We start from the raw sequence: 25,700 nt of genomic DNA on the forward strand, positions 1-25,700 counted from the left end.
TAGTGGGTGTTGGTGAGGAGTTAAAGTGGTTGGCAACCAGAAGGTGTTGTTGTTTGTCACATACAGAGCGCAGATGCTCCATGAAATGGTCCCGGAGTCTACACTTGGTCTCACCGATGTAGAGGAGGCCACATTGGGAGCAACGGATACAGTAGACCAAGTTGGAGGATGTACAGGTGAACCCCTGTTGGATATGAAAGGTTTGCTTTGGGTCTTGGATTATGACCCCACCCCTGACCACCAAACCATTGTGTTTCAGACCATTCATAACCTCATCACCTCAGGTGACCTCCCATCCACAGCCTCCAACCTAGTCGGTCCCCAAACCCACACCGCCCGATTCTATCTCCTACCCACAATCCACAAACCTGATTGTCCCGGCCGACCCATTGTCTCTGCCTGCTCCTGCCCCTGCTTATCTTGACACTGCTTTTTGTCCCCCTGGTCCAGGAACTCCCCACTACGTCCAGGACACCACCCACACCCTGCACTTCCTCCAAGACTTCCAAATCCCTGGCCCCCAACACCTCCTCTTCACCATGGACATCCAGTCCCTGTACACTCGCACCCCCCACACCTAAATAGGTAGCCTAAAAGCCCTCCGCTTCTACCTCTCCCGCAGGCCCAACCAGTCTCCCTCCACCGACACCCTTATCCACTTAATAGAACTTGTCCTTACCCTGAACAACTTCTCCTTTAACTTCTCCCACTTCCTACATACTAAGAGGGGTAGCCATGGGCACCTGCATAGGCCCAAGCTATACCTGCCTCTTCGCAGGATATATAGAACAGTCTCTTTTCCACTGTTATACTGGCACCACCCCCTACCTCTTTCTTCGCTACATTGATGACTGTATCGACGCTGCCTCATGCTCCCACAAGGAGTTTTAACAGTTCATCAACTTTACTAACACCTTTCACCCCAACCTCAAATTCACCTGGACCTGACCGCCTCAACACCCAGTTCAAACCCACCAACTCTCAGCTGCCTGGACTACACTTCCTCTCAGCCACCCTCCTGCAAGAATGTGATCCCTTACTCCCAATTCCTCCGCCACCACCTCATCTGCTCCCAAGATGGAGCATTCTACTCCCAGACATCCCAGATGTCCTCCTACTTCAAGGACCACAAACTCTCCCCTCTGGTGATCAAAAATGTCCTCAATCGCATCTCTTGCATTTTCCATACTATTGCCCTTAAAACCCCTCCCACCCAACAAAATTAAAGACAGAATTCCCCTGGTCCTCAAATACCACCCCACCAACCTCCATATCCACTGTATCATTCTCCGCCACCTACAATCCGACCGCACCACCAAACAGATAATTCCCTCCCCACCCTTATCTGCCTTTCATAGGGACCACTCTCCGCGATTCCCTTGTCCGCTCCACACTCCCACCCCACCACCTTTCCCTGTAACCACAGGAAATGCTGCACCTGCCTCTACACTACCCTCCTCACCTCTATTCCAGGACCAAAGCAAACTTTTCACATCAGACAGTGGTTCACTTGTACATCCTCCGACTTGGTTACTGTATCCATTGCTCCCAATGTGGCCTCCTCTACAACGGTGAGACCAAGCATCGACTCAGGGACCGTTTCGTGGGGCATCTGCGCTCTCTATGTAACAAACGACAAAACCTCCGGTCGCGAACCATTTTAACTCACGCTCCCACTCCCTGGGTGAGATGTCCATCCTGGGCCTCCTCCAGTGCCACCACACATAAACTAGAGGAGCAACGCCTCATATTGCACCTTGGGAGCCTACAGCCTGATGGCCTAAATATGGAATTCACCACTTTCAAAATCTCCCCACCTCCGGCCTCATCCCATGACCAACCCTCCCTCTCATCCCCACCTCCTTGACCTGACACAACCTATCTTCTCTCTCACCTATCCGTCCCACCCTTCCCATTGACCAATCCCCACCACTCCCTACCCACATTCACCTATCACCATCCCACCTACCTTCCCCAGCCCCACCCTTCCTCTATTTATTTCCCAGCTCCCACCCTCCTCCCCATTTCTGAAGGATCCTAACCCGAAACGTCAACATTTTTTGTTCCTCTGATGCCACCTGGCCTGCTGTGTTCTTCAGCTCTATTGTGCGTGGTCTCTGGGTTCCCTTCAAACTCTTGTTAATTTCTTTTAAAAAAATTCAATGGTTCAGTGTCCTCCAGTTTCTCATTTTTAAGAATTCATTTGGATGTTGGGGGTGTCGCTGGCTAGGTCAGGATTTATTTAAATTAAATTCAATAAATGTCATTGTCAATTGTTGGAAAAACCCAGCTGGTTCGCTAAAATCCTTTAGGGAAAGAAACTGCCATCATTACGTGTTCAGGCCTACATGTGACTCCAGACCCACAGCAATGTGATTGACTCCTAAAATGCCCAGAGGGTCAGAAAGTAAACATCAAAATTTATTAGAAAATTGGTGTTAAACTGTCTAAAAGAACTGAAACAGAATCACAAACTGATCAATTATTTAATAGCAAGTGGCTCACCTTTGATGGGCTCCGGTTAAACCTGTACATCATAGCTGTACGTGGTGTTAGGGAGGTGCCATTCTTGTGAGGTGAGATGTAGACTGCATGTCTCTGTGATATCCGTCGTGGTGATACAGGGTGGGGTTTAACATTCGGAAAAGGAGATAGTGGTGGTGCTTCCACCTGTCAAGGCAACATTCAAAGCTGGATGTAATACTGAAACACAGGAATCAATCTCTATACAGCCATTTTAAAGACCAGTTAATAACCAATTTTAAACCTGACAATTAGAAAATCATACCTGGAGTCTACTCCACATGTCATGATACACATGGAATTCCCTATGGATAGATTTACCCTACCAGCAGCCAAACCAGCTTTTTCCAAGCAACAATGGAAATAAGCAAGTTAAAATGAACACAGCAGACTATAACCATTCTTAAGCACTGGTATCTCGTTCGGAATTCTTCATGGTACTGCTGCAAGTAAGACACCGCTGACAATTGAGATTTTGGATGAGTTGCTGGCCTTAGCAGTCAACCACTTGCCCTGTGGTGCCTTATCAAACATGCCAGATGATCAAATCATATCAGCAAGGCTGTAATAGGCACCCAGCAATGTGAGAAGACTAGCTTTGGCTATCACTCTGCCATGTTTCTTAAAAAAGAAATACACAGGATAAATTTCTTTTTCAGATCCATTTTCACAGGAAGAATTTGGAAAATTTACTCTCTACTACTCTGTATTTTAAAGGTTAGAGCAAGACTTTATAGCAAAAAAGGAGTCCAAGACAGCAGATAGTTAATGAGCTAACTCTGATGTATTTCCTCATTGCTATTTCAATTCTATCAACTTTGTGGCACTCTGGTGTTGATGGTAGTGGCAGAGGAGGAAGGAGAGTGCGTCTGATAAGCAAAAGCAACCCCTATAAAATGACAGAATTTTATGGTACAGAAGGAGGCCTTTCAGTTCATTGTGTCTATGCCAGCTCCTGAAAGAGCTAGTCCCATTCTCTAGCCCTATTTTTTTAGCCCTTTAAATTCACTTTCAAATATATATCCTGCTCTCTTTTGAAACTTCCTACGGAATCTGCCTCCACCACTCTCCCAGGCAGCACATTCCAAATCCTAACAACGGAGTAAAGAAGTTTCCCCTCATCTCACTCCTAGCTCTCTCGCTGATAATCTTGAAATTGTGAGCCCTAGTTACTGACATACCAAATAGTACAAACAGAATAACCTTTCTTCCTGTCAAAATTGTTCATAATTTTGAACACCTCAATGAGGTCACCTCTTAATCTTTTCTGCTCCAGACAGGACAAACCCAATCTCTCTCATCTGTCTTTGTATCTAAAATCCCTTGTTCCTGGTATTAGTCCAGTAAATATCCTTTTCACTTTCTCCAGAGTTTAACATTCTTTCTTAAATAAGGTACCCAGAACCTTGCTTTTATACTCTATGCTTCAATTTATAGATTTGTAAGAGTCATACAGCATTGAAACAGATCCTTCGGTCCAACCAGTCCATACCAATCATAATCCCAAACTAAACTAGTCCCACCTGCCTGTGCTTGGCCCATACACCTCCAAACACTTCCTATTCATGTACTTATCTAAACATCTTTTAAACATTGAAACTGTAGCTGCAACCAACATTTCCTCTGGAAGTTCATTTGACACATGAACAACTATAAAAAAATTGGCTCTCATATCTTTTTAAATCTTTCTCCTCTCACCTTAAAAATATGCCCCCTAGTCTTGAAATCCCTCATCCTAGGGAAACGACACTTGCCATTCACCTTATCTATACCCTCATTGTCTTATAAACAGCCTAAGTTTGCAGATGATACAAAGATAGGTAGAGGGACAGGTAGTATTGAGGAGGTGGAGAGGCTGTAGAAGGATTTGGACAGGTTAGGAGAGTGGGCAAAGAAGTGGCAGATGAACTACAACGTGGGAAAGTGTGAAGGTCATGCACTTTGGTAAGAAGAATAAAAGCATGGACTATTTTCTAAATGGGGAGAAAATTCAGAAGTCTGAAGTGTAGAGACTTGGGAGTTCTAATCCAGGATTCTCTCAAGGTAAACTTGCAGGTTAAGTCAGTTGTCAGGAAGGCTAATGCAATGTTGGCATTTATTTTGACAGGATTTGAATATGAAAGCAGGGATGTACTCCGGAGGCTTTATAAGGCCCTGGTCAGGCCACATTTGGAATACTGTGCACAGTTTTGGGCTCCATACCTCAGGAATGATGTGCTGGCCCTGGAGTTGATTCAGAGGAGGTTCACGAGAATGGTCCCAGGAATGGAAAGCTTAACATATGAGGAATGTTTGAGGACTCTGGGACTATACTCATTGGAGTTTAGAAGGATGAGCAGGGATCTAATTGAAACTTACAGAATACTGAATGGCCTGGACAGAGTGGATGCTGGGAAGATGCTTCCATTGGTAGGAGAGACTAGGACCCGACGGTACAGCTTTATAGAGTAAAGAGAAGACCTTTTAGAACCGAGATAAGGAGAAACTTCTTTAGCCAGACAGTGGTGAATCAATGGAATTCACTACCACAGAAGGCTGTGGAGGCCAGACCATTGTGTACATTTTAGACGGAGATAGATAGGTTCTTGGTTATCAAGGGTTACGGGGAGAAAGCGGGAGAATGGGGTTGAGGAACTTATAAGCCATGATTGAACAGCACAGCGGACTGAATAGGCCGAACGGCCTAATTTCTGCTCCTATGTCTTATGGTCTAAACCTCTATTAGGTCATCTCTCAACCTCCTAGGCTCCAGTGAAGGTAGTACCAGCCTATGTGGCATTTCCTTCTAATTCAAACTATTCATTATCAGGATGTTGCTGGGAAATTTCTTCTGAACCCTCTCCAGCTTAATAATATCCTTCCTATTACAGGGTGGCCAGAATTGGACACAGTATTCCAGAAGGGGCCTCACCAACATCCTGTACAACCTCAATATCATATCCCAACCCTATATTCAAAGGTTTGAGCAATGAAATCAAGCATGCTAAATGCCTTAACCACTTTATCTATATGTGATGCACATTTCAAGGATTATGTACTTGAACCCCTAGGTTTTTTGTTCTACAACACTGCCCAAGGCCTTACTTTCAACTGTATAAGTCTTGCTGTTATTTGTTTTACCAAAATGTAATATCTTGCATTTATCCAATTAAACTCAATTTGTCACTCTGCAGCCCATTGACCCAATCGATCAAGATCTCTTTGTAATCTTGGATAGCTTTCTTCACTGTCCACCACACCACCAATTCTGGTGTCATCTGCAAACTTACTAACCATACTTTCTACATTCTCATCTAAATCATTTATATAAATGACAAACAAAAAAACAGTGGACCCAGCACTAATCCCTGTGGAACACCGCTGGTCACAGGCCTCCAGCCCGAGAAACAACCACCTATCACTATCTGTCTCAGGTCGTTAAGCTAATTTTGCATCCAATTCACAAGCTCACCCTGAATCCCATGTGATCTAACTTTACTAATTAGTCTACCACGCAGAACCTTGTCAAAGGCTTTATTAAAATCAGAAAAAGCAAGGATCCCAAAACTAATCCATGGCGAACGCCACTTTCAACTTGTCTGCAATCTCAGAAATGCCCATCTATAGCTACCCTGTATTTCCTATCTTTTAGCCAACTTCTATTCCATGCTGCCAAGGACCCATCATGCTATCTGAAAGTCCAAATATACAACACCCACAGCACTGCTCTATCCACCACCTATGTCACTTCATCAAAGGACTCAATTAAATTTTTCAGACATGACCTGCCCTTGATAAAGCCATAGCGACCGTCTAGTATTAATTCATATTTCTCGAAGGTATTTACCTTATCTCATGTTATGGCCTCCATCAGTTTTCCCCACTAATAATGTCAAGCTGACAGCACTTGTCGTTTCCAGAGTTCTCCTTTGCTGCTTTCTTAAACAACCGTGTCACATTTGTAATCCTCCGGTCCACCAGGACTAACCTTATGTTCAGAGGGACCTGGAAAATTTCTGTCAATAGTTTTGCAATTTGCTCCCTTACCTCTCTCAGTAATCTAGGATGCATCCCATCTGGGCCCGGCGACTTCTCTACCTGGATGCTGCCAGCCTTTTTAGCCCCTTACATCAGTGGTAGGGAAACTATCGGAGAAAATTCTAAAGGACCAAATTAATACCTATTTGGAAAGGCATGAGTTAATTAGGAATAGTCAGCAAGGCTTTGAAAGAGGGTGTCCATGCCAAATAAATTTGTCAGAACTTTTTTGAAAATGTGATCAAGTGTGTGGACGTTGGAAGTTCAGCCGATGTAATTTATGTGGATTTTAGCAAACCTTTTGAAAAGGTTCCACATTAGAGACTGACTGAGAAGATGAAAGCACATGGAACTGAGGGAAACCTGGCGAGATGGATCAGAAACTGGCTTAGTAATAGGATGCAAGGGGCATCAGCAGAAGGCTGTTTGAGTGACTGGAGGCTGGTGTACAGTGGTGTACCACAAAGATCAGTACTGGTGCCCTTATTGTTTGTTATATACTTAAATAATATAGACGAAAACGTGTGGGGAAATGTTACGCAAATTTGCAGATGACACCAAGAACTCACCTAGAAGAGAGCAGCAGAGTGGTGACGCTGATTGGCTGACGTGGGGAAGATCTGCATTAGTGCAGTCACTGCTTCCAGAAGGTGGTTTGCGGAGGGGCTGTTGTCAAGTGAACAGCCAGAGGTTGTGGTATATATCAGTACTAACGAGATAGTTTCGATAAGTGACGAGGTCCTGTAGCAGCAGTTCAGGGAGTTAGATAGAAAGTTAAAGAGCAGGACCTCCAAGGTTGTAATCTCGGGATTACTCCCTGTGCCACATGCCAGTGAGGCTAGAAATAGGAGGATAGTACAGCTCAACGTGTGACTAAACAGATGTTGTAGGAGGGAGGGTTTCAGATATTTGGATCATCGGGATCTCTTCTGGGGCAGGTGGAACCTGTACAAGAAGACGGGTACAAATATCCTGGCAGGGAGATTTGCTGGTGTCACTCAGGAGGACTTAAACTAGCTTGGCAGGGGGTTGGGAACCAAAGCAAAAGTGAATAACTGAAAGGAAACTAGAGAATAGGGCCAGTAAAACTCAGAGGAGGAGCAGGCAGGATGTGGTTACGAAACAAAGCGGGTCTGGTGGACTGAAGTGCATCTGTTTCAATGCAAGAAATGCAACAGGTAAGGCAGATGAACTTCGAGCTTGGATTAGTACTTGGAACTATGATGTTGTTGCTACTACAGAGACTTGGTTAAGGGAGGGAGCTTAACGTTCCAGGATACAGATGTTTCAGGCAGGATAGAGGGGGATATAAAAGGGGTGGGGGAGTTGCACTAACTGTTACGGAGAATACCACAGCTGTACTTCGGGAGGACACCTCGGATGGCTCATACAGCTAGGGCAATATGGGCAGAGCTCAGGTACAGGAAGGACGCAATCACAATGTTTGGGGTTTACTATAAGCCTCCCAACAGCCAGCGAGAGATAGAAGAATAGATATGTAGGCAGATTTTGGCAAGATGTAAAAGTAACAGGGTTGTTGTCGTGGGTGATTTTAACTTCCCATATACTGACTGGGACTCACTTAGTGCTTGGGGCTCCGACGGAGTAGAGTTTGTAAGGAGCATCCAGGAGGGCTCCTTGAAACGGTATGTAGATAGTCCAATGAGGAAATGGGCCATACTGGACCTAGTATTGGGGAATGAGCCTGGCCAGGTGGTCGACGTCTCAGTAGGGGAGCAGCTCGGGAACAGTGATCACAATTCAGCAAGCTTTAAGGTACCGATGGATAAAGATAGGTGTAGTTGTCAGGTGAAGGTACTAAATTGGGGGAAGGCTAATTATAACAATACGAGACAGGAACTGAAGAATGTAGATGGGAGGCAGATGTTTGAGGGCAAATCAATATCTGGTATGTGGGAGGCTTTCAAGCTTAAATTGCTGGGAACTGAGGAGCAGCACGTTCCTGTAAGGATGAAGGATAAGTATGGCAGGTTTAGGGAACCTTGGATAACAAGAGATATTGTCAGCCTAATGAAAAAGAAAAAGGAAGCATTAATCAAGGCTAGGAGGCTGGGAACACGAAGCAAGGGTGGAATATAAGGAAAGCCGAAAGAAACTTAAGCAAGGAATCAGGAGGGCTAAAAGGGGTGATGAAAAGTCATTGGCCAATAGATTAAGGAAAATCTCAAGGCTTTTTATACATATATAAAGACCAAGAGGGTAGCTAGGCAGAGGGTTGGCCCACTCAAGGACAGGGAAGGGTATTTATGTGTGGAGCCAGAGGAAATGGTCAAGGTATTAAATCAGTACTTTGCACAGTATTCACCATTGAGAAGGACTTCGTGGATGATGAGTCTGGGGAAGGGTGTGTAGATAGTTTGGGTCATGTTGAGATCAAAAGGGAGGTGGTATTGGGAGTCTTGAAAAACATTAAGGTAGACAAGTCCCCAGGGCCTGATGGGATATACTCCAAAATACTGAGAGAGGCAAGGGAAGAAATTGTTGGGGCCTTGAGGGAAATCTTTGTATCCTCACTGGCTACAGGGGAGGTCCCAGAAGATTGGAGAATAGCCAGTGCTGTTCCTTTGTTGAAGAAGGGTGACAAGGATAATCCAGCTAATTACAGGCCTGTGAGCCTTACATCAGTAGTAGGGAAATTACTGGAGAGGATTCTTCGAGACAGGATTTACTCCCACTTGGAAATCAGTGGGTGTATTAGCGACAGGCAACATGGTTTTGCGAAGGGGAGGTCGTGTCTCACTAACTTGGTTGATTTTTTTGAGTAAGTGACGAAGATGATCAATGAGGGTAGGCCAGTGGATGTTGTCTACCTGGACTTCAGTAAGGCCTTTGACAAGGTCCCTCATGGCAGGCTGATACAGAAGGTAAAGTCGCACAGGGTCAGAGGTGAGCTTGCAAAATGGATAAAAAACTGGCTTGGTCATAGAAGACAGAGGGTAGCAGTGGAAGGGTGCATTTCTGAATGGAGGGCTGTGACTAGTGGCGTTCCCAAGGGATCAGTGTTAGGACCTTTGCTGTTTGTTATATATATAAATGATTTGGAGGAAAATGTAACTGGTCTGATTACTAAATTTGCCGATGACACAAAGGTTGGTGGAATTGCGGACAGCGATGAGGACTGTCAAAGGATACAGCTTAGACTTGGACAGACTCCCTCCAGTGTGGAAACAGGCCCTTCGGCCCAACAAGTCCACAGCATCCCACCCAGACATCCCCCTATAACCCATCTAATCTACACATCCCTGAACACTATGGGCAATTTAGCATGGCCAATCCACCTAGCCTGCACATCTTTGGACAGTGGGAGGAAATCGGAACACCTGGAGGAAACCCATGCAGACACGGGGAGAATGTGCAAACTCCACACAGACAATCATCCGAGATGGATATAGATCGGTTGGTGACTTGGGCAGTGAGATGGCAGATGGAGTTAAATCCCAAAAAACATAAGGTAATGCATTTCGGAAGGTCTAATCCAGATGGAAAGCGTACTGATAGGCAGAGGGATCTGGGTGTACAGGTCACTGAAAGTGGCAATGGAGGTGGAGAAGGTAGTCAACAAGGCATATGGCATGCTTGCTTTCATTGGCCAAGGCGCTGAGTTTTAAAATTGGCAGGTAATGTTGCAGCTTCATCAAACCTTAGTTAGGCCGCATTTAGAATATCGTGTTCAATTCTGGTCGCCACATTACCAGAAGGATGTGGTGGCTTTGGAGAGGGTACAGAAAAGATTTACCAGGATGTTGCCTGGTATGGTGGGCATCAGCTAGGAGGAGAGGTTGGAGAAACTTGGGTTGTTCTCACTGGAACGATGGAAGTTGAGGGGGGATCTGACAGAGCTCTACAAGATTATGAAGGGCATGGACAGACTGGACAGTCAGAAGCTTTTTCCCAGGGTGGAAGAGACAGTTACTAAGGGGCATAGGTTTAAGGTGTGAGCGGCAAGGTTTAAAGGTGATGTATGAGTCAAGATTTTTACAGAAAGTGGTGGGTGCCTGGAACTCCACTGGAGGTAGTGGAAGCACATACGATAGTGATGTTTAAAGGGCGTCTTGACAAATACATGAACAGGATGGGAATAGAGGGATACGGTCCCTGGAAAGTAGGGGGTTTTAGTTGTGATGGACAGCATGTCGGTGCAGGCTTGAGGGGCTGAAGGACCTGTTCCTGTGCATGATACCCATTCCATTTTATAAGACACTCTGAACACCCCACTGGGTCAACGTAGATTGCAGAGAGAACAGGCTGCAGTGCTCAGGCAGTGCAGGGTGTTGTCGCCCTTTTGTCACGGCAAGCCTACCAAACAGAACTCGGGTTAGGGACAGCCTCACGAGCACAAGGAAGACACAGTCAGCCATCTCAATTTCTCTGATCCTCTCACTCACTTTAACCTGTCCCTTGTGAAATTGGTGCACTTTGCTCTCTTCGGTCCAATCCTAACTTTGCCATCAACAGGCCAATCTGGCAGACTGACCTTTACCGTTCAGCTCGCAGACACTTCTTCCTACTACCCCCTGGACCATGACTCCACATCCGAACATTAAGCCATTGTTGCCAGGACTGTAACCGACCTCATTACCTCCGGAGATCTTCTCCCCCACTGCCTCCAACCTAGTCGTCTCCCAACCCCAGACAGCCCCCTCTACCTCCTTCCCAAAATCCACAAACCAGACTGCCTTAGCAGGCCCATCATATCAACCTGTTCTTGCCCCACCGAGTTCATTTCCTCCTTTAATTCCATCCTCTGTCCACTTGTCCAGACTTTGCCCACCTACCTCAACAATTTCTCGGATGCCCTCCACCATACTGACATTTTCCAGTTCCTGAGCCCTAACTGCCTCCTGTTCACCATGGATGTCCAAACCTTCTATACATAAGAACATAAGAACTAGGAGCAGGAGTAGGCCGTCTGGCCCTTCGAGCCTGCTCCGCCATTCAATAAGATCATGGCTGATCTTTCGTGGACTCAGATCCACTTGCCCGCGTTCTCACCGTATCCCTTAATTCCTTTATTGTTCAAAAAAAATCTACCTTTTTTTTCAAAAAGCATTTACTGAAGTAGCGTCAACTACTTCACTGGGCAAGGAATTCCATAGATTAACAACCCTCTGGGTGAAGAAATTCCTTCTCAGTTCAGTCCTAAATCTGCTCCCTGTAACCTTGAGGCTATGCCCTCTTGTCCTAGCTTCACCTGCCAGTGGAAACATCCTCTCTACTTCTATCTTATCTATTCCCTTCATAATTTTATATGTTTCTATAAGATCCCCCCTCAATCTCAATCTATACCTCCACTAGGATAATCTGAACGCTCTTGGCTTCTTCCTCAACCAGAGGCCTGAACAATCCTTCTCCACCACCACTCTCCTCTGCCTGGGTGAACTTGTTCTCTCACTGAAGAATTTTTCCTTTAACTCATTTCACTTCTGTCAAGTCAAAGGAGGGGCTACAGATACCCGCATGGGTTCCAGTTATGCCTGCCACTCTTTAGGGTATGTGGAACGATCCTTGTTCCAGTCTTACACTGCCCCACCCCACAACTCTTTTCTCAGTACATTAATGACTGCTTCAGTGCTGTTTCATGCTCCTGCCAGGACCTTGAAAACATTGTTCATTTTGTCTCCAATTTCCACCCATCTATAATTTTCACGTCGTCCATTTCTGACACTTCCTTTCCTTGACTTCTCTGTCTCCATTTCAGGGAATAAACTGTCCACTGCCTCCATTATAAAGCCTCTGACTCCCAATAGCTACCTTCACTACAGTTCATGACACCTCACGTCCTGCAAGGACTCCATCCCATTCTCCCACTTCCTTTGCCTACGTTGTATCTGTTCTGATGATGCCACTTTCCAAAACAGTGCTGCTGACGTGGTTTGCTTCTTCCGTGACCGTGGTTTCCCACCCAGTGTAGTTGACAGGGTCCTCAACTGCATTTGACCCGTCACTACACTTCCACCCTTGCCCCTTTCCATCACTCACAACAGTGTGATTGGGTCCCGCTTGAGCTATAGCATGAAAGCTGGCCACTTCACACTTCACTTCAGCTCTGAAGAAGAGTCAAACAGACTCGAAACGTTAGCTTGCTCTCTCTCTATGGATCCTGTCTGACCCGCTGTGATCTCCAGCGCTGGTTATTTTCAGAACTGATACAAGGACATGACCTTCAGATTTTGGGTCTACTGTGATGTGATGCAACAACCTCCTCAGGAAGGCCAGAACCCAGGACATTTGAAGAGCCAGGCCAATTAAGCAGTGCTCTTGCAAAACATCAGGATTGATGATTGTTGCCGTGAGGGCAGGTTTAGGACTTCTAAATGGTATTAACTTGTTTCTTACCCTTGGAAGGAAAGGCCCATCCAATCAGATCAGAAGGGACCTCCATTGATATGTACTGAGTTCTGGTACCATATAAAGTGATATGGATTAGTGTGCGAGTCTGCTTCCTGTAACACTTACATGAATGACCAAACTACTTAACCTGACAAAGTATCAATATCATACGCTGGAAAACACTCAAACAGTTGAAACAATATTTTTCCTCCTCTCCAGATGATGACAACTCCTTTTTGATCAGCATGCCACAGGGACCAGATGTCCTTCAGTAATTTGTCCCCATTCCAAATACTAACAGATAAATCTTCAAATAAGTGTACAAAGGCACCACAGTGAAGCACAATCCTGTCCTTATCCAAAATGACATACTTGCTGGACATGAGCCTACCCTGTTTCTCTTTCCCAAACCCAAGCCTAACTGAAAGATCCACAAAATCAAAGTTCAGATATACATCAACTGGGGCATAATCTGACTTCCTGAGCAGACTTCAAAGATGCAAAGAGTCTCCAAAACACCAGTTATAAAGCAATGCAAGAATCTCATCAAATAGGAATGGAAGTTGTCTTATGAAAACATTGCGTACATGTATTTTAAAAATGCTGATCAGCAGCAGTCTCAAACACTCATGTTTACTCACCCCACACTCCTGTTTTACATTGGAGTATTTCAGTGCAAACTCTTTAATCCTGTTCACATAGATAGTATTATAGAACTTAATAAGGTCACCCCTCTCTTCCTGAAGAGCTACAGGACACCTGGACACTCTGGCGGGAGACAATGGAGGACTGCTTGTTTTGCCAGGACAACGTACAATGCTATTTTTTGAGCTTGGATGATCACTATTGGGCACTAGAAGTGGGACAAAAAGAAAATTGTTATTCTCAGCTTTTAAGACAGTCTGATCTTTCCATTCAGAAAGTTTCTTTTTCTTATTTCATTCTCAGTGAAAATAAAACCAATGTACCAGTAGCGTAATTTCAATTAATTTTATGTTTCTCAAGGTAAAAGAAATGGGTTTTGGGGAATATGCTGCTTTGTAATTTTCAAAGCTCCCAGATCAGAAGGGTAGTGAGTAATATAGAGAGTAACAGACCCTCACTTCTTCCCCAGCAATGTGCTCTATTTTCACTACCAGAAGAGCAAGCCTTTAAAAATTTCATTTCTCACATCAATCATTTACTCTGCTGGTAAAGTAACTTGCGGTAATGAGGGCAGTGAAAACTGGGGAGAGAAAGGACAACCGAAAATCAACATATCAACAGAGCAGACTGTGCACAGGTGCTTGACTATAATAGTACACATACAGCTGAAATTTCTCTTATCACTACAGCCTTATTTAAGCATCATTGATGTACAATAAGAATTTTCACAACATACCAATTACGAAGCGGCGTGGACATGTTCCACCATTCAAAAACATCATGCCTGATACATTTACTCCATATTCCCACCTATAAAACGGAGCAGTAGGCTGCTCAGCTCAGGGCTGTCATTCAATGAGATCACAGCTGATATGATAATCCTCAACTCCACTTACCCCTCTTTTCTCCATAACCCTTGATTCCCTACTGCTAAAATTCTACTTATATAAGCCCAATAACCTTCCAACTTCTCGTTAATTAACAATCTATGAATCTTTACCTTAAAAATATCCAATGATACAGCTTCCACCACCTTCTGTGGAGTTCTAAAGACTCATGACCTTTTGTGAGAAAAAATTCTCGCCTCTGCCTTAAAATGGGCGGCTCCTATTTTTAAAATAACTCTAGCTCTAGATTCTCCCACAACAGGAAATGTCTTTTGCACTTCTATCCTATCAAGATCCTCAAGAACTTACATTTCAATCATGTTTCTGCTTGCGTTTATAAAATCCAGCACATACAAGTCCAGCCTTTACAACCTTTCTTCTAAAGGCAACTCACCGAAGTCCAGATCTTAGTCTGGCAAAACTTCTCTTAACTGCATTTACGTCCTTTCTTAAGTAAAGAGACCAATATTGTACACAGTACTGTATGAACTGAACTGATGATAATACTGGAAAAGTCAAAATGTGGCTGTAGACTTGCTTGCCGAACCAGTGTGTTTGACTGCAGACATTTCATCACCCTGCTATTTATATCCATAAACATCAACCTAGCCAAAGAGACAACTGCCACACTGCTGGGCAAATCAGGAAGGCAGACACCCCACGACACCAACAGCATCAACAAGGACAGCACCCTGAAACTGCTGGATCTGTGCCTCACAACCCACTTCACCTTCACCAGCCATATATTCAAACAAATCAACGGAACTCCAATGGGGTCCCCAATAGCAGAAGCAGTAATGCAAAGATTAGAACGCATAGCGCTCCCCACTATCCAACCCAAACTCTGGGGCCGCTATGTAGGTGAACCTTCGTGATTATCAAACGCACAAGACTAGAAGAAAACCCCCACATCCTCACCGGAATACAATTCACAAAAGAAAGAGAGAACAATAACAGACTACCCTTCCTAGGCGTAATGGTGGAATGTAAGAACAACGAGCAACTCCAGACCAACGTATACAGGAAGACTACCCATATGGACCAGATACTTAATTACACCAGCAACCACCCCAACACCCATAAACGGAACTGCATCAGGGCATTAGTCAAATGAACCACAACACACTGCAGCAACCTAGAAATGCGCAAAGCAGAAAAGGAGCACTTATATGGAGTTTTTAAAAGGAATGGACACTCAAAATGCACAATCCGCCGTTATCGCCGTGATAGACCACAACAAGAAGACACAACAAGGCCAGACACACTAGCCATCCTACCGTACATTAGGGACATATCAGAGACGACCACAAGACTACTCAGACCCCTAGGTATCAGGGTAGCCTACAAACCAACAACCATCCTGTGACAGCTACTGACAAACGTAAAGGATCCCATACCCACAACCAATAATACCAATGTAATATACAAAATACCGCACAAGGACTGTGAGAAACATTAACAAGGGCAAACTGGAAAAAAGCTTACAATGAGAGTAAACTAACACCAACTAACCACCAAGAGACATGACCAGTTCTCATTGGTCTCAGTACACATGGACAAAGAAGGACACAAATTCGTACAAGCCAAACGGAGACATGCCAGGGAATTCCTGGAGGCCTGGCATTCCAACCGGAACACCATCAACAAATATACAAACTACTGAAAAACAAAACCAGAAGTGATGCCAACCACCCCAGCAAACCAAGGCATATAAATAACAAGTGGGACAGAACACCAACGCTTCACCAGATGCGCACTGGCGATGTTACCTAGCAGGGTGATGAAACATCTGCAAACACACGCCGGCTCGATAAGCAAGTCTACAACCTCATCCACAACCCAAGCTACAAATCTTCTCAAAAACTTTGAAGTCAAAATGTATAGTTTTTTTGTTTACTGCACTGAACCTATTTCACAAGAGCCTGTCAATGTAACCTGTTAAATGTGGACTAGTCACTAACTCAAATGTTCCGAAAACGCACTCAAAAATAGAATTCTCTCAGGACAGCATGTGACTCACCCTGCTCTTCCATGTTTACATCTTCCCCTTTATGCTCATCAATACCAGTCATCCTTAACCACTTGCCTCCTTGAAGGAGAACGCTTCTGTACACCTGAACAGAAATAATGCAAAATTATTACACAAAGAAGGTGGTAGTTGCAGGAAATTCAACCAGAAAATCTTCATAATTTACTGTTTAAAGAACTAAACAGCCAAGCATGAAAAAGGGTCACATGTATAAAAGGAATGCAAACTCACATTGCTGTTGGCTTGGGGTTGACTCCTGTAACATTTCATTACATCTGTGAAACATCTATCCTCCTTAGTAACCTGTAAAGACAGAGTCAATAACAACATAACAATGACCTTTAAAAAGACAGGAATATATGGGTTGGTATCTGAATATCAAGGGTACGTGATATTTGGAACGACAGGCAGTTAGGAAAAGGTGGAGGGGAAGCTCTGTTTATTGGTGATGTTATTTACATAATAGAGAGGGATAACCCAAAATGTGAGTGAACTTTACGTTTAGTTTGAGGGAGAGAAGAATGGGTCCAAGACTATTCTTTTAAACTTAACTAAGGATAATCATGAGGGTACTAAAACAAAGCTGGATGAAGCGAATTGTCCAATTAGGTTGAAGGATTGGTCGGGAGAGATGCAGCAGCACATTTAAGGGGATATGTCAGAATACAAAGAAAAATACATTCTCATGATTAAGAAAAATTAAGGGACAGACTCATCATCCATTGTTAACGAGAAAGGTTAAAAATCGTATACAAAAAAAGCACATAATTGGTTAAAAAAAAGGTTGTAGGTAGGTCAGAAGAGTGGATTAAAAAAAAGCAAATAATGATTAGAAAATTATGAAAGAGGAAACCATTACAGCAGGAGAAAAAGCTAGCCAGAAACACAAAAACAGATAACAAGTGTTTGACATATATTTGAAAAGAGTTAAAGTAATGTTGGTCAAGAAAAAAGGTGAGTCTGGATGACTTTGAAGTAATTGGCAAAAGTTATTTTCTGCCCTTATATAAATTTCAGTCAAATTTTTCATATTCCATGAAAATTGTGAAACCCTTTCATCCCACTGACACATATACTGTCATCAGCTTTCTCTCCATCTCTACCTTCATCGCCCATCATTTTTCCTCAAATAGTCCACCTCTCACTCATATTTTCCCCCATTCCCTCTAAGCTCGCCCAATAAATTTATCCTATTCTTCCATGTTCAAGAACTGGTGTACACAGACGTGACTGCCAATTGACAAGAACAGATAGTTTAGCAATTGGCAGGATTTCAAAAGATGATGTCAGTTTCACTGATAGTTGCTCCAGTTATTTGCTGCAGTATTCCTAGCCTGTGACCTGCTCTTGTAGCCACTTTTTTTATGTGGTGAGTCCAGTTGAGTTTCTGGTCAATGGTAACCTCAAGGATGTTGATAGTGGAGATTTAGTGATGGTAACATCATTGAATGTCATGGGGAAATGGTTAGATTATCTCTTATTGGTTATGGTCATAGACTGGCATTTGAGTGACATGATTGTTACTTGCCACTTTTCAGCCCAAGCCTGGATATTGTCCAGATCTTGTTGCATTTGGACATGGACAGCTTCAGTGTCGGAGTAGTCGCAAATGGTGCTGGACATTGGCGAACATCCCTACTTCTAACTTCATTATGGAGGGAAGATCGTTGATAAAGCAGTTGAAGATGGCAGGGCCTAGGACTCCACCCTGGGGAATTCCTGCAGGGACATCCTGGAGCTGAAGTAACTGACCTCCAACAACAACCATTTTCCTATGTGCCAGGTATGACTCCAACCAACGGAGAGTTTGCCCCATTGAAATCTGTTATCCCTTGATTCATGTTTTGCTAGGGGTCCTTGATGCCATACTTGGTCAAATGCAGCCTTGATGTTAAGGGCTATCACTCGCACGTCACCTCTGGAATTCAGCTCTTTTATCCATGTTTGAGCCAAGGCTGTAATGAGGTCAGGAGCTGAATGGTCTTGGCAGACCTGAAACACCAACTTTCCTGCTCCTCCGATGCTGCCTGGCCCGCTATGCTCCTCCAGCTCCACACTGTTATCTTTAGTTGCTAGATTTGTTTGAAGTCTGCCCCATTTAGCACTGTGAGTGTGCCACACAACACAATGGAGGGTATTCTCAATATGAAGGCAGGTCTTCGTCTCCACAGGGAGTGCAGTGGTTGCTCTTACAGATATGGTCACATCAGAAGCGTCTGCAGTTGGCAGATCAGCAAAGATGAGGTCAAATATTTTTCCCTCTTGTTGGTTCCCTTGTCACCTGTTGCAGACCCAGTCTAGCAGCTATGTTCTTTAGTACCAAACCAGCTTGATCTGTAGTACTACTGCTGAGCCACTTGGTGGTGGTCATTGAAATTCCCCACCCATAATACATTTTGTGCCCTTGCCATCCTCAGTGTTCCTCTAAGCATTGTTCGACATGGAGGAGTATCGATTCATCAGCTGAGGGAGGACAGTACATGGTAATCAGCAGATTTCCTTGTCCACGTTTAACCTTAAGCCATGAGACTTCATGGGGTCTGGCGTCAATGTTGAGGACTCCCAGGGCAACTCCCTCCCATCTGTACACCACTGTGCCATCGCCTCTGCTGGATCTGTCTTGCTGGTGGAAGAGGACATACCCGGGGATGGTGGTGGTGGTGGTGGTGCTTGGGTCATTGTCTGTAAGGTATGATTCTGTGAGTATGACCATGTCAGGTTGAAGCTTGACTAGTCTGAGACAGCTCTTCCAATTTTGGGACTAGCCCCCAGACGCTCGTAAGGAGAACTCTGCAGGGATGACAGGACTGTTTCTGCTATTGTTTTTTCTGGTGCCTAGGTTGATGCCAAGTGATCTGTCCAGTCTTATTTCTTTGAGACTTTGTAGCCATTGGTACAACTGAATGGCTTGCTAGGATGTTTCAGAGAGCAGTGGAGAGTCAACCACATCGCTGTCGCTCTGGTGTCACATGTAGGCCAGACCATGTGAGGATGGCAGATTTCCTTCCCTAAAGGACAGTAGTGAACCAGGATGAGTTTTTCTAAAATCGATAATGATTTCATTGCCATCAGTAGATTCTTAATTGCAGATTTTTGTTTGCATTGAATTCAAGTTCGACCCTGGGTTTGAATCCTGCCACAGGCTTTAGGTCCCCAGAACATTAGATGAGTTTCTGGATTAAGAGTCTAGTGATAATATCATGAGGCCATCGCCTCTCCCTAACAGTGCTGGGCTAAAAGCTTCGTTGGAAGTATCTAATGGTGCAGCTTTGATATTTTCCGAGAATTCATCTGGAATGGAATGAACTCAGGGTCCCCCATTCTGATCTGTAAGGTTGCTTGATACCTATATCTGTAAGATTGGGTTTGCAGGTTACTGATACAAATTTTTTTTTGAGAAATTGACCCTAGATCTGTTCTGGGGTTAGGCTTGAAATGTAAGTTCAACATTGCATGAACTGTGTTTGGTTTGTCTGCAGAAGACATGACTAGTATACAGGATATCCTTTAGATCACACTAGGACTTCAACATGCAGTCTTACCAGAGTGTGGATGCATTTATGTGGTCTTGAAGCAAGCTATTGCTGAAAAAGGTATTGGTTGTGAATGACTGGTTTTCTGGACAGAGTTTGAAGAGTAGATATCTTTTTTCGTTGCAATTTCCAACATTGCTATTTCTAAGCCAGTCTGGCATTAAAATCATCAAGATAATAATTTTGTCCCACCAAGGGGCATTCTGGACCAATTAATGAAGATCTATGAATAACATTACTGTCAGCTTGGCGAGCCGTCAGGAAAGGCACACATTGCTGGCCCTGGAGGCGGTGGTGCGGGGACAAGGTATGTTCAAAGAATGGACAACCGAAGGCTTGAAAGATGTGGTGATGGCTTCTGTACAATGAAGCCAACAGCAGGGGCATTGCTCACCTTGAGGTCTGCCTGACCAAAAAAGTACATTACCTATGCTGTGTTCAGCCATGCTTTCTTGGTCTGAGAAGCAGACCTCAGTCACAGCTGCTATAATCGATCTTTAGTCAGGTTAGCTCATGGACCACCAGGATTTATTTACTTTTTTTTATTAGTCAGAAGAAAAAGGGGCGGCACGGTGGCTCAGTGGTTAGCACTGCTGCCTCAGCACCAGAAACCCGCATCTGATTCCAGTCGGGGGCAACTGTCTGTGTGGAGTTTGCACGTTCTGTGTCAGCGTGGGTTTCCACCAGGTGCTCCGGTTTCCTCCCACAGTCCAAAGATCTGCAAGTTAGGTAGATTGGCCATGCTAAATTACCCATAGTGTTCATGGATGTGTAAGTTAGGTGCATTAATCATGAGAAATGCAGGGATAGAGTAGGGGGATGGCTCTTCAGAGGGTTGGTGTGGACTTGTTGGGCTGAACGGTGGCTCAGAGGTTAGCACTGCTGCCTTACAGCACCAGGGACTCAGGTTCAATTCCACCTTCAGGTGACTGTGTGGGTTTCCTCCAGATGCTCCGGTTTCCTCCCACAGTCCAAAGGATGTGCAGGTTAGGTGGATTGGCCATGCTAAATTGCCTGTTGCTTTCAGGGATGTGTAGATTAGGTGGGTTTTACAGGGAGGGGTCTATGCAGGATGTCTAAGGTTCAGTGTGGACTTGTTGGGCCAAAGGGCCTGTTTCCACACTGTAGGATTCTATAATATTACAGAATGGCCTGTTTCCACACTATTCGGATTTTATTAATAAAACACTCAGTGATGATGGGGGTGACAAAATCTAGCACTGTTCTCATGCATATTACACAGTCACTTTTGCCACAAAATTCATGTACATTTACTGTTGAAAAAGAATGAGAACTCAAATAACTTACTTTATATTGTGGATGTTGAAGATGGTAGTTTACGTCATAGAATCATACAGTATAGAAGTGGCCCTGCGACCCATTGAGTCTGCACCAACACTAAATCTACACTAGTCCCACTTTTCCACATAGGCCCATAACCTGGAATGTTAGCATAGTTCAAGTGATGATCCAAGTACTTTTAAAAAAGGTTGTTTCTCAGCTCAACTACTCTCCCAGCCAGCGTATTATAGACCCCCATCACTCTCTGGGGAGGTTGGGGGGGGGGGGAGAGGGAATTATAACTTAAAATTATGCCCCCTTGTTAATGACCTTTCAATTAAGGGGAAGAGCAGCTTTCTATCCAGTGTCCATGCCCCTCATAATCTTATACACGTCTATCAGGTCCCCTCTCAGCCTTCGCTGCTCTAAAAGAAAACCACCTGAGCTTATTCAGCCTCTCTTCACAGCTCAAGTGCTCCACCCCAGGCAACATCCTGGTGAATCTCCTCCTGTACAATCACATTCTTCCAAAACATGGTGCCCAAAACCGTGCACAGTACTCCAGATTTGGCCTAACCCAAAGTTTTTATAGCTCCAAAATAACTTCCCGCGCTTATAATCCATGCCATGAATGATAAAAGTGAGTACCCCATATTCCTGCTAACCAATTGATTGTCTTTCCATCTTCAGGGATCTGTGGACAAGCACCACAAGATCCCTCTGTTCCTAAGCTTCCTATGTCCTACCATTCATTGAATACTCCTCCCTTACTGCTTCCAAACTGTATCACCTCATCCCTTTTAGGGTTAAATTCAATTTGCCACTGATGTGCCCATTGACCAATCTGTCTATTTCTTCTTCTTGTAACCTAAGACCTTTTTCTTCACTGTCAACTGCCTGGCCAATCTTCATGTCATCCGCTAACTTACTACTATACTCCCCACATTTTCTTTTTTTTTAAAAAATAGACATATCACAAACAATAAGGGATCAAGCAATTCCTGTGGTATGCCACTGGACAACAGCCTCCAATCTCATGGCCTTCTACTATCACTCTCTATCTCCTACCTCTTAAGCCAACTTTGGATCCAACTTGCCAAATGACCCTGGATTGCATGAGCTTTTAGCTCCTTTACCAGTCTCTGACATTGGACCTTATCAAAGGCTTTGCTGAAATCCATATATACTATATCGACTGCCTTTACCCTCATCTACACAACTGATCACCTTCTGCCACATATTTACCCACAATTAGCTGCTCCTAGTCTACTTTAGCCACATCCTGCCATATACTAAAAATCTGCCTTCCCCAATCCAAAACTTTGCTTTTTCATAATAAACTTAAAATGTACAGTAAACAAAAGATAAAGAACTGCGGTTGCTGGAAATCTGAAACAAAAACAGAAACAGAAATAGCTGGAGAAACTCAGCAGGTCTGGCAGTATCTGTGCAGAAAAGGACAGTCAACAGTCCAGTGACCTTTCTTCAGAAGATGGTTGCAATTGCTCTAAGTCACTGTACAGTTTCCTCACTAATACTAGAATAGAAATTGTGGAGAAATTTGGGTGTGGTTGCATCTGTGCAGAGTTAACATTTTGGATCCAGCGACCCCTCTTCAGAGTTAGGGCACAATGTCCAGCACTGTATGCCACCTAGGGAACCACAGGAAGCAGACTGGCTCGCACTCATTGGTGACATTGAAATCTCATCAGTTCACTTTCTCTTTGCTCGGTTAGGTTGTGCTGATTGTATTGAAGGGCAGCCCCTACAGCGATCTAAACATCTGAAACACATTTTTAGTAATCTCATTACCAGCCCAATAGTCAGCCTCGTGGTTAGGTGGTTGTAATCAAATTAATCATTTACATTTGCTTCAGGATTGAGAACAAGTAGATAGGGTGGTAAAGGTGGTGTATGGCATGCTTGCCTTTATTGGTCAGGGAATTGAGCACAAGAATCAGGATGACATACTGCAGCTTTATATGACTTTGGTTAGGCCACTTAGAATTGCATTCAATTCTGATTGCCACATTACAGGAAGGATGTGGAGGCTTTGGAGAGGGTGCTTTAGAGGTTAACCCAGGCAGCATCCTGATAAGAGGGTATGAGCTGTAAGAAGAGGCTAGAAAAACTCAGGTTGTTTTCTCTGGAACTATGGAGGCTATGGGGAGACTTGATAGAAATCTATAAAATTATGAAATACATACAGGGTTGACAGTCAGAATCATTTTCCCCAGATTAAAATCTCTAATACTAGGGGGCATGCATTAATTTTCTTTATTCATTTACGGGATGAGGGCATCACTGGCTACGCAGCATTTATTGCCCATCTCTAACTGAGAGTCAACCACATTGCTGTGGGTCTGGAGTCGCATGTAGGCCAGACCAGGTAAGGATGGCAGTTTCCTTCCCTAAAGGACATTAGTGAACCAGATGTGAGGGGCAGTTTTTTTAGCCTCGAGTGGCAAGAGTCTGGAATGCGCAATCATGGGTAGAGATGGAGGCAGAACGCCCTCAACCGTGTCTCCCCCATTTCTCGCAACTCATCCCTCACACCCCGTCCCTGCAATAACAACCAAAAAAGAATCCCCCTCGTCCTCACGTACCACCCCACCAACCTCCGGATCCAACGCATCATCCTCCGACACTTCTGCCACCTGCAGTCCGACCCCACCACCAAAGACATCTTTCCCTCTCCACCCTTATCTGCTTTCCGGAGGAACCACTCTCTCCGTGACTCCCTTGTCCGCTCCACACTCCCCTCCAGCCCCACCACACCCGGCACTTTTCCCTGCAACCGCAGGAAGTGCTACACCTGCCCCCATACCTCCTCCCTCACCCCCATCCCAGTCCTCAAGAAGACTTTCCACATCAAGCAGATGTTCACCTGCACATCTGCCAATGTGGTATACTGCATCCATTGTGGCCTCCTCTACATCGGGGAAACCAAGCGGAGGCTCGGGGACCGTTTTGCAGAACACCTACACTCGGTTTGCAATAAACAACTGTACCTCCCAGTCGTGAACCATTTCAACTCCCCCTCCCATTCCTCAGACGACATGTCCATCCTGGGCCTCCTGCAGTGCCACAACGATGCCACCCGAAGGTTGCAGGAACAGCAACTCATATTCCGCTTGGGAACCCTGCAGCCCAATGGTATCAATGTGGATTTCACAAGCTTCAAAATCTCCCCTCCCCCTACCGCATCCCAAAACCAGCCCAGCTCGTCCCCGCCTCCTTCCTCCCACCTATCCCCTCTTCCCACCTCAAGCTGCACCCCCATCTCCTACCTACTAACCTCATCCCGCCCCCTTGACCTGTCCGTCCTCCCTGGACTGACCTATCCCTTTCCTAACTCCCCACCTACACTCACCTTTACTGGCTCCATCCCCGCCTCTTCAACCTGTCTGTTTCCTCTCCACCTATCTTCTCCTCTATCCGCCTCACCCTCTCTCCCTATTTATTTCAGAATCCCCTTCCCCTCCCCCATTTCTAAAGAAGGGTCTAGGCCCGAAACGTCAGCCTTTCTGCTCCTATGATGCTGCTTGGCCTGGTGTGTTCATCCAGCTCTGCACCTTGTATCCTCCTGGGTTTGACTTGGTCTGAAACCTGACATGATCATCTGCTGTCTAACCAGACTGAGATATCTCAAAATATTCACAGCTGATCTTTAGGGAAAAAAAAAAGTCTTGTGAATAATGATCATCCTTATTTCCACATCACCATGGTCTTAACTTCTCCTGCAGCCTGCCATTGAGATTAGCGACCATCTGTTTTGACAGACGCCTTCTTCTGACATTTTAGTGCTCCAAAGAGTCTAGGAAGCTCAGGCTTTGCCTGTAGCACCTTCTTCAAATTTGCCTATCGGCTGATTTGTGCAATTCAAGTGTCTGTGCCAGCACCGCATCGTGCTGCTGGTGTCCCTCCGCCTGCTGTAACTCATTTCCCTGTGGCTGAAGTTCCACTCTTTTTTAAAAATTTACTCACGGGAAGGTGGTGTCGCTGGCTAGACACCATTTATTGCCCATTGGGCAGTTAAGAGTCAACCAAATTGCTGTGGGTTTGGAGTCACAAATAGGCCAGACTAAGTAAGGACAGCAGATTTCCTTCCTTAAAGATCATTAATGAACCAGATGGATTTTTGAGCAATCGACAATGGATTAATGGTCATCACTTGACTCTTAATTCCAGATACTTTACTGAATTCAAATTCCACAATCTGCCATGGCAGGATTTGAACCCAGGTCCCCAGAACATTACCTGGGTCACTGGATTAATAGTCTAATGATAGTATCACTCGGCCATCACTTCCCCCTTTTTTTCATAACAGCGGTGAAGGCAATTTTTTATGTAGGGCATTCATCTCTCTTTGTAGTATTCAACTCAAAACTGGTTGTCAATTCCCCTCCTTGACTTGGTTACAGGAGTTCTTGT

At 44.6% G+C, this 25,700-nt stretch overlaps 1 protein-coding gene across 3 annotated transcripts in view; it reads right to left on the reverse strand.

The window, feature by feature from the left end:
* The window catches only part of rbl1 (retinoblastoma-like 1 (p107)), an 84,335-nt gene that overhangs the window by 6,938 nt on the left and 51,697 nt on the right, over nt 1-25,700 (reverse strand). For 2 of the 3 annotated variants that reach the window (XM_048608161.1, XM_048608163.1), the window contains 4 exons: nt 16,684-16,755; nt 16,444-16,537; nt 13,533-13,744; nt 2,506-2,670 (listed from right to left, as the gene is read on the reverse strand). In XM_048608161.1, coding sequence (XP_048464118.1) covers nt 2,506-2,670; nt 13,533-13,744; nt 16,444-16,537; nt 16,684-16,755 — 543 coding nt within the window. Of the gene's footprint in view, nt 1-2,505; nt 2,671-13,532; nt 13,745-16,443; nt 16,538-16,683; nt 16,756-25,700 lie in introns of those variants that run through there. The other variant, XM_048608162.1, reaches the window with a different exon arrangement.

Source organism: Rhincodon typus, chromosome 19, assembly GCF_021869965.1.
Source record: "Rhincodon typus isolate 14 chromosome 19, sRhiTyp1.1, whole genome shotgun sequence".
NCBI classification, from domain to species: Eukaryota; Metazoa; Chordata; class Chondrichthyes; order Orectolobiformes; family Rhincodontidae; genus Rhincodon; species Rhincodon typus.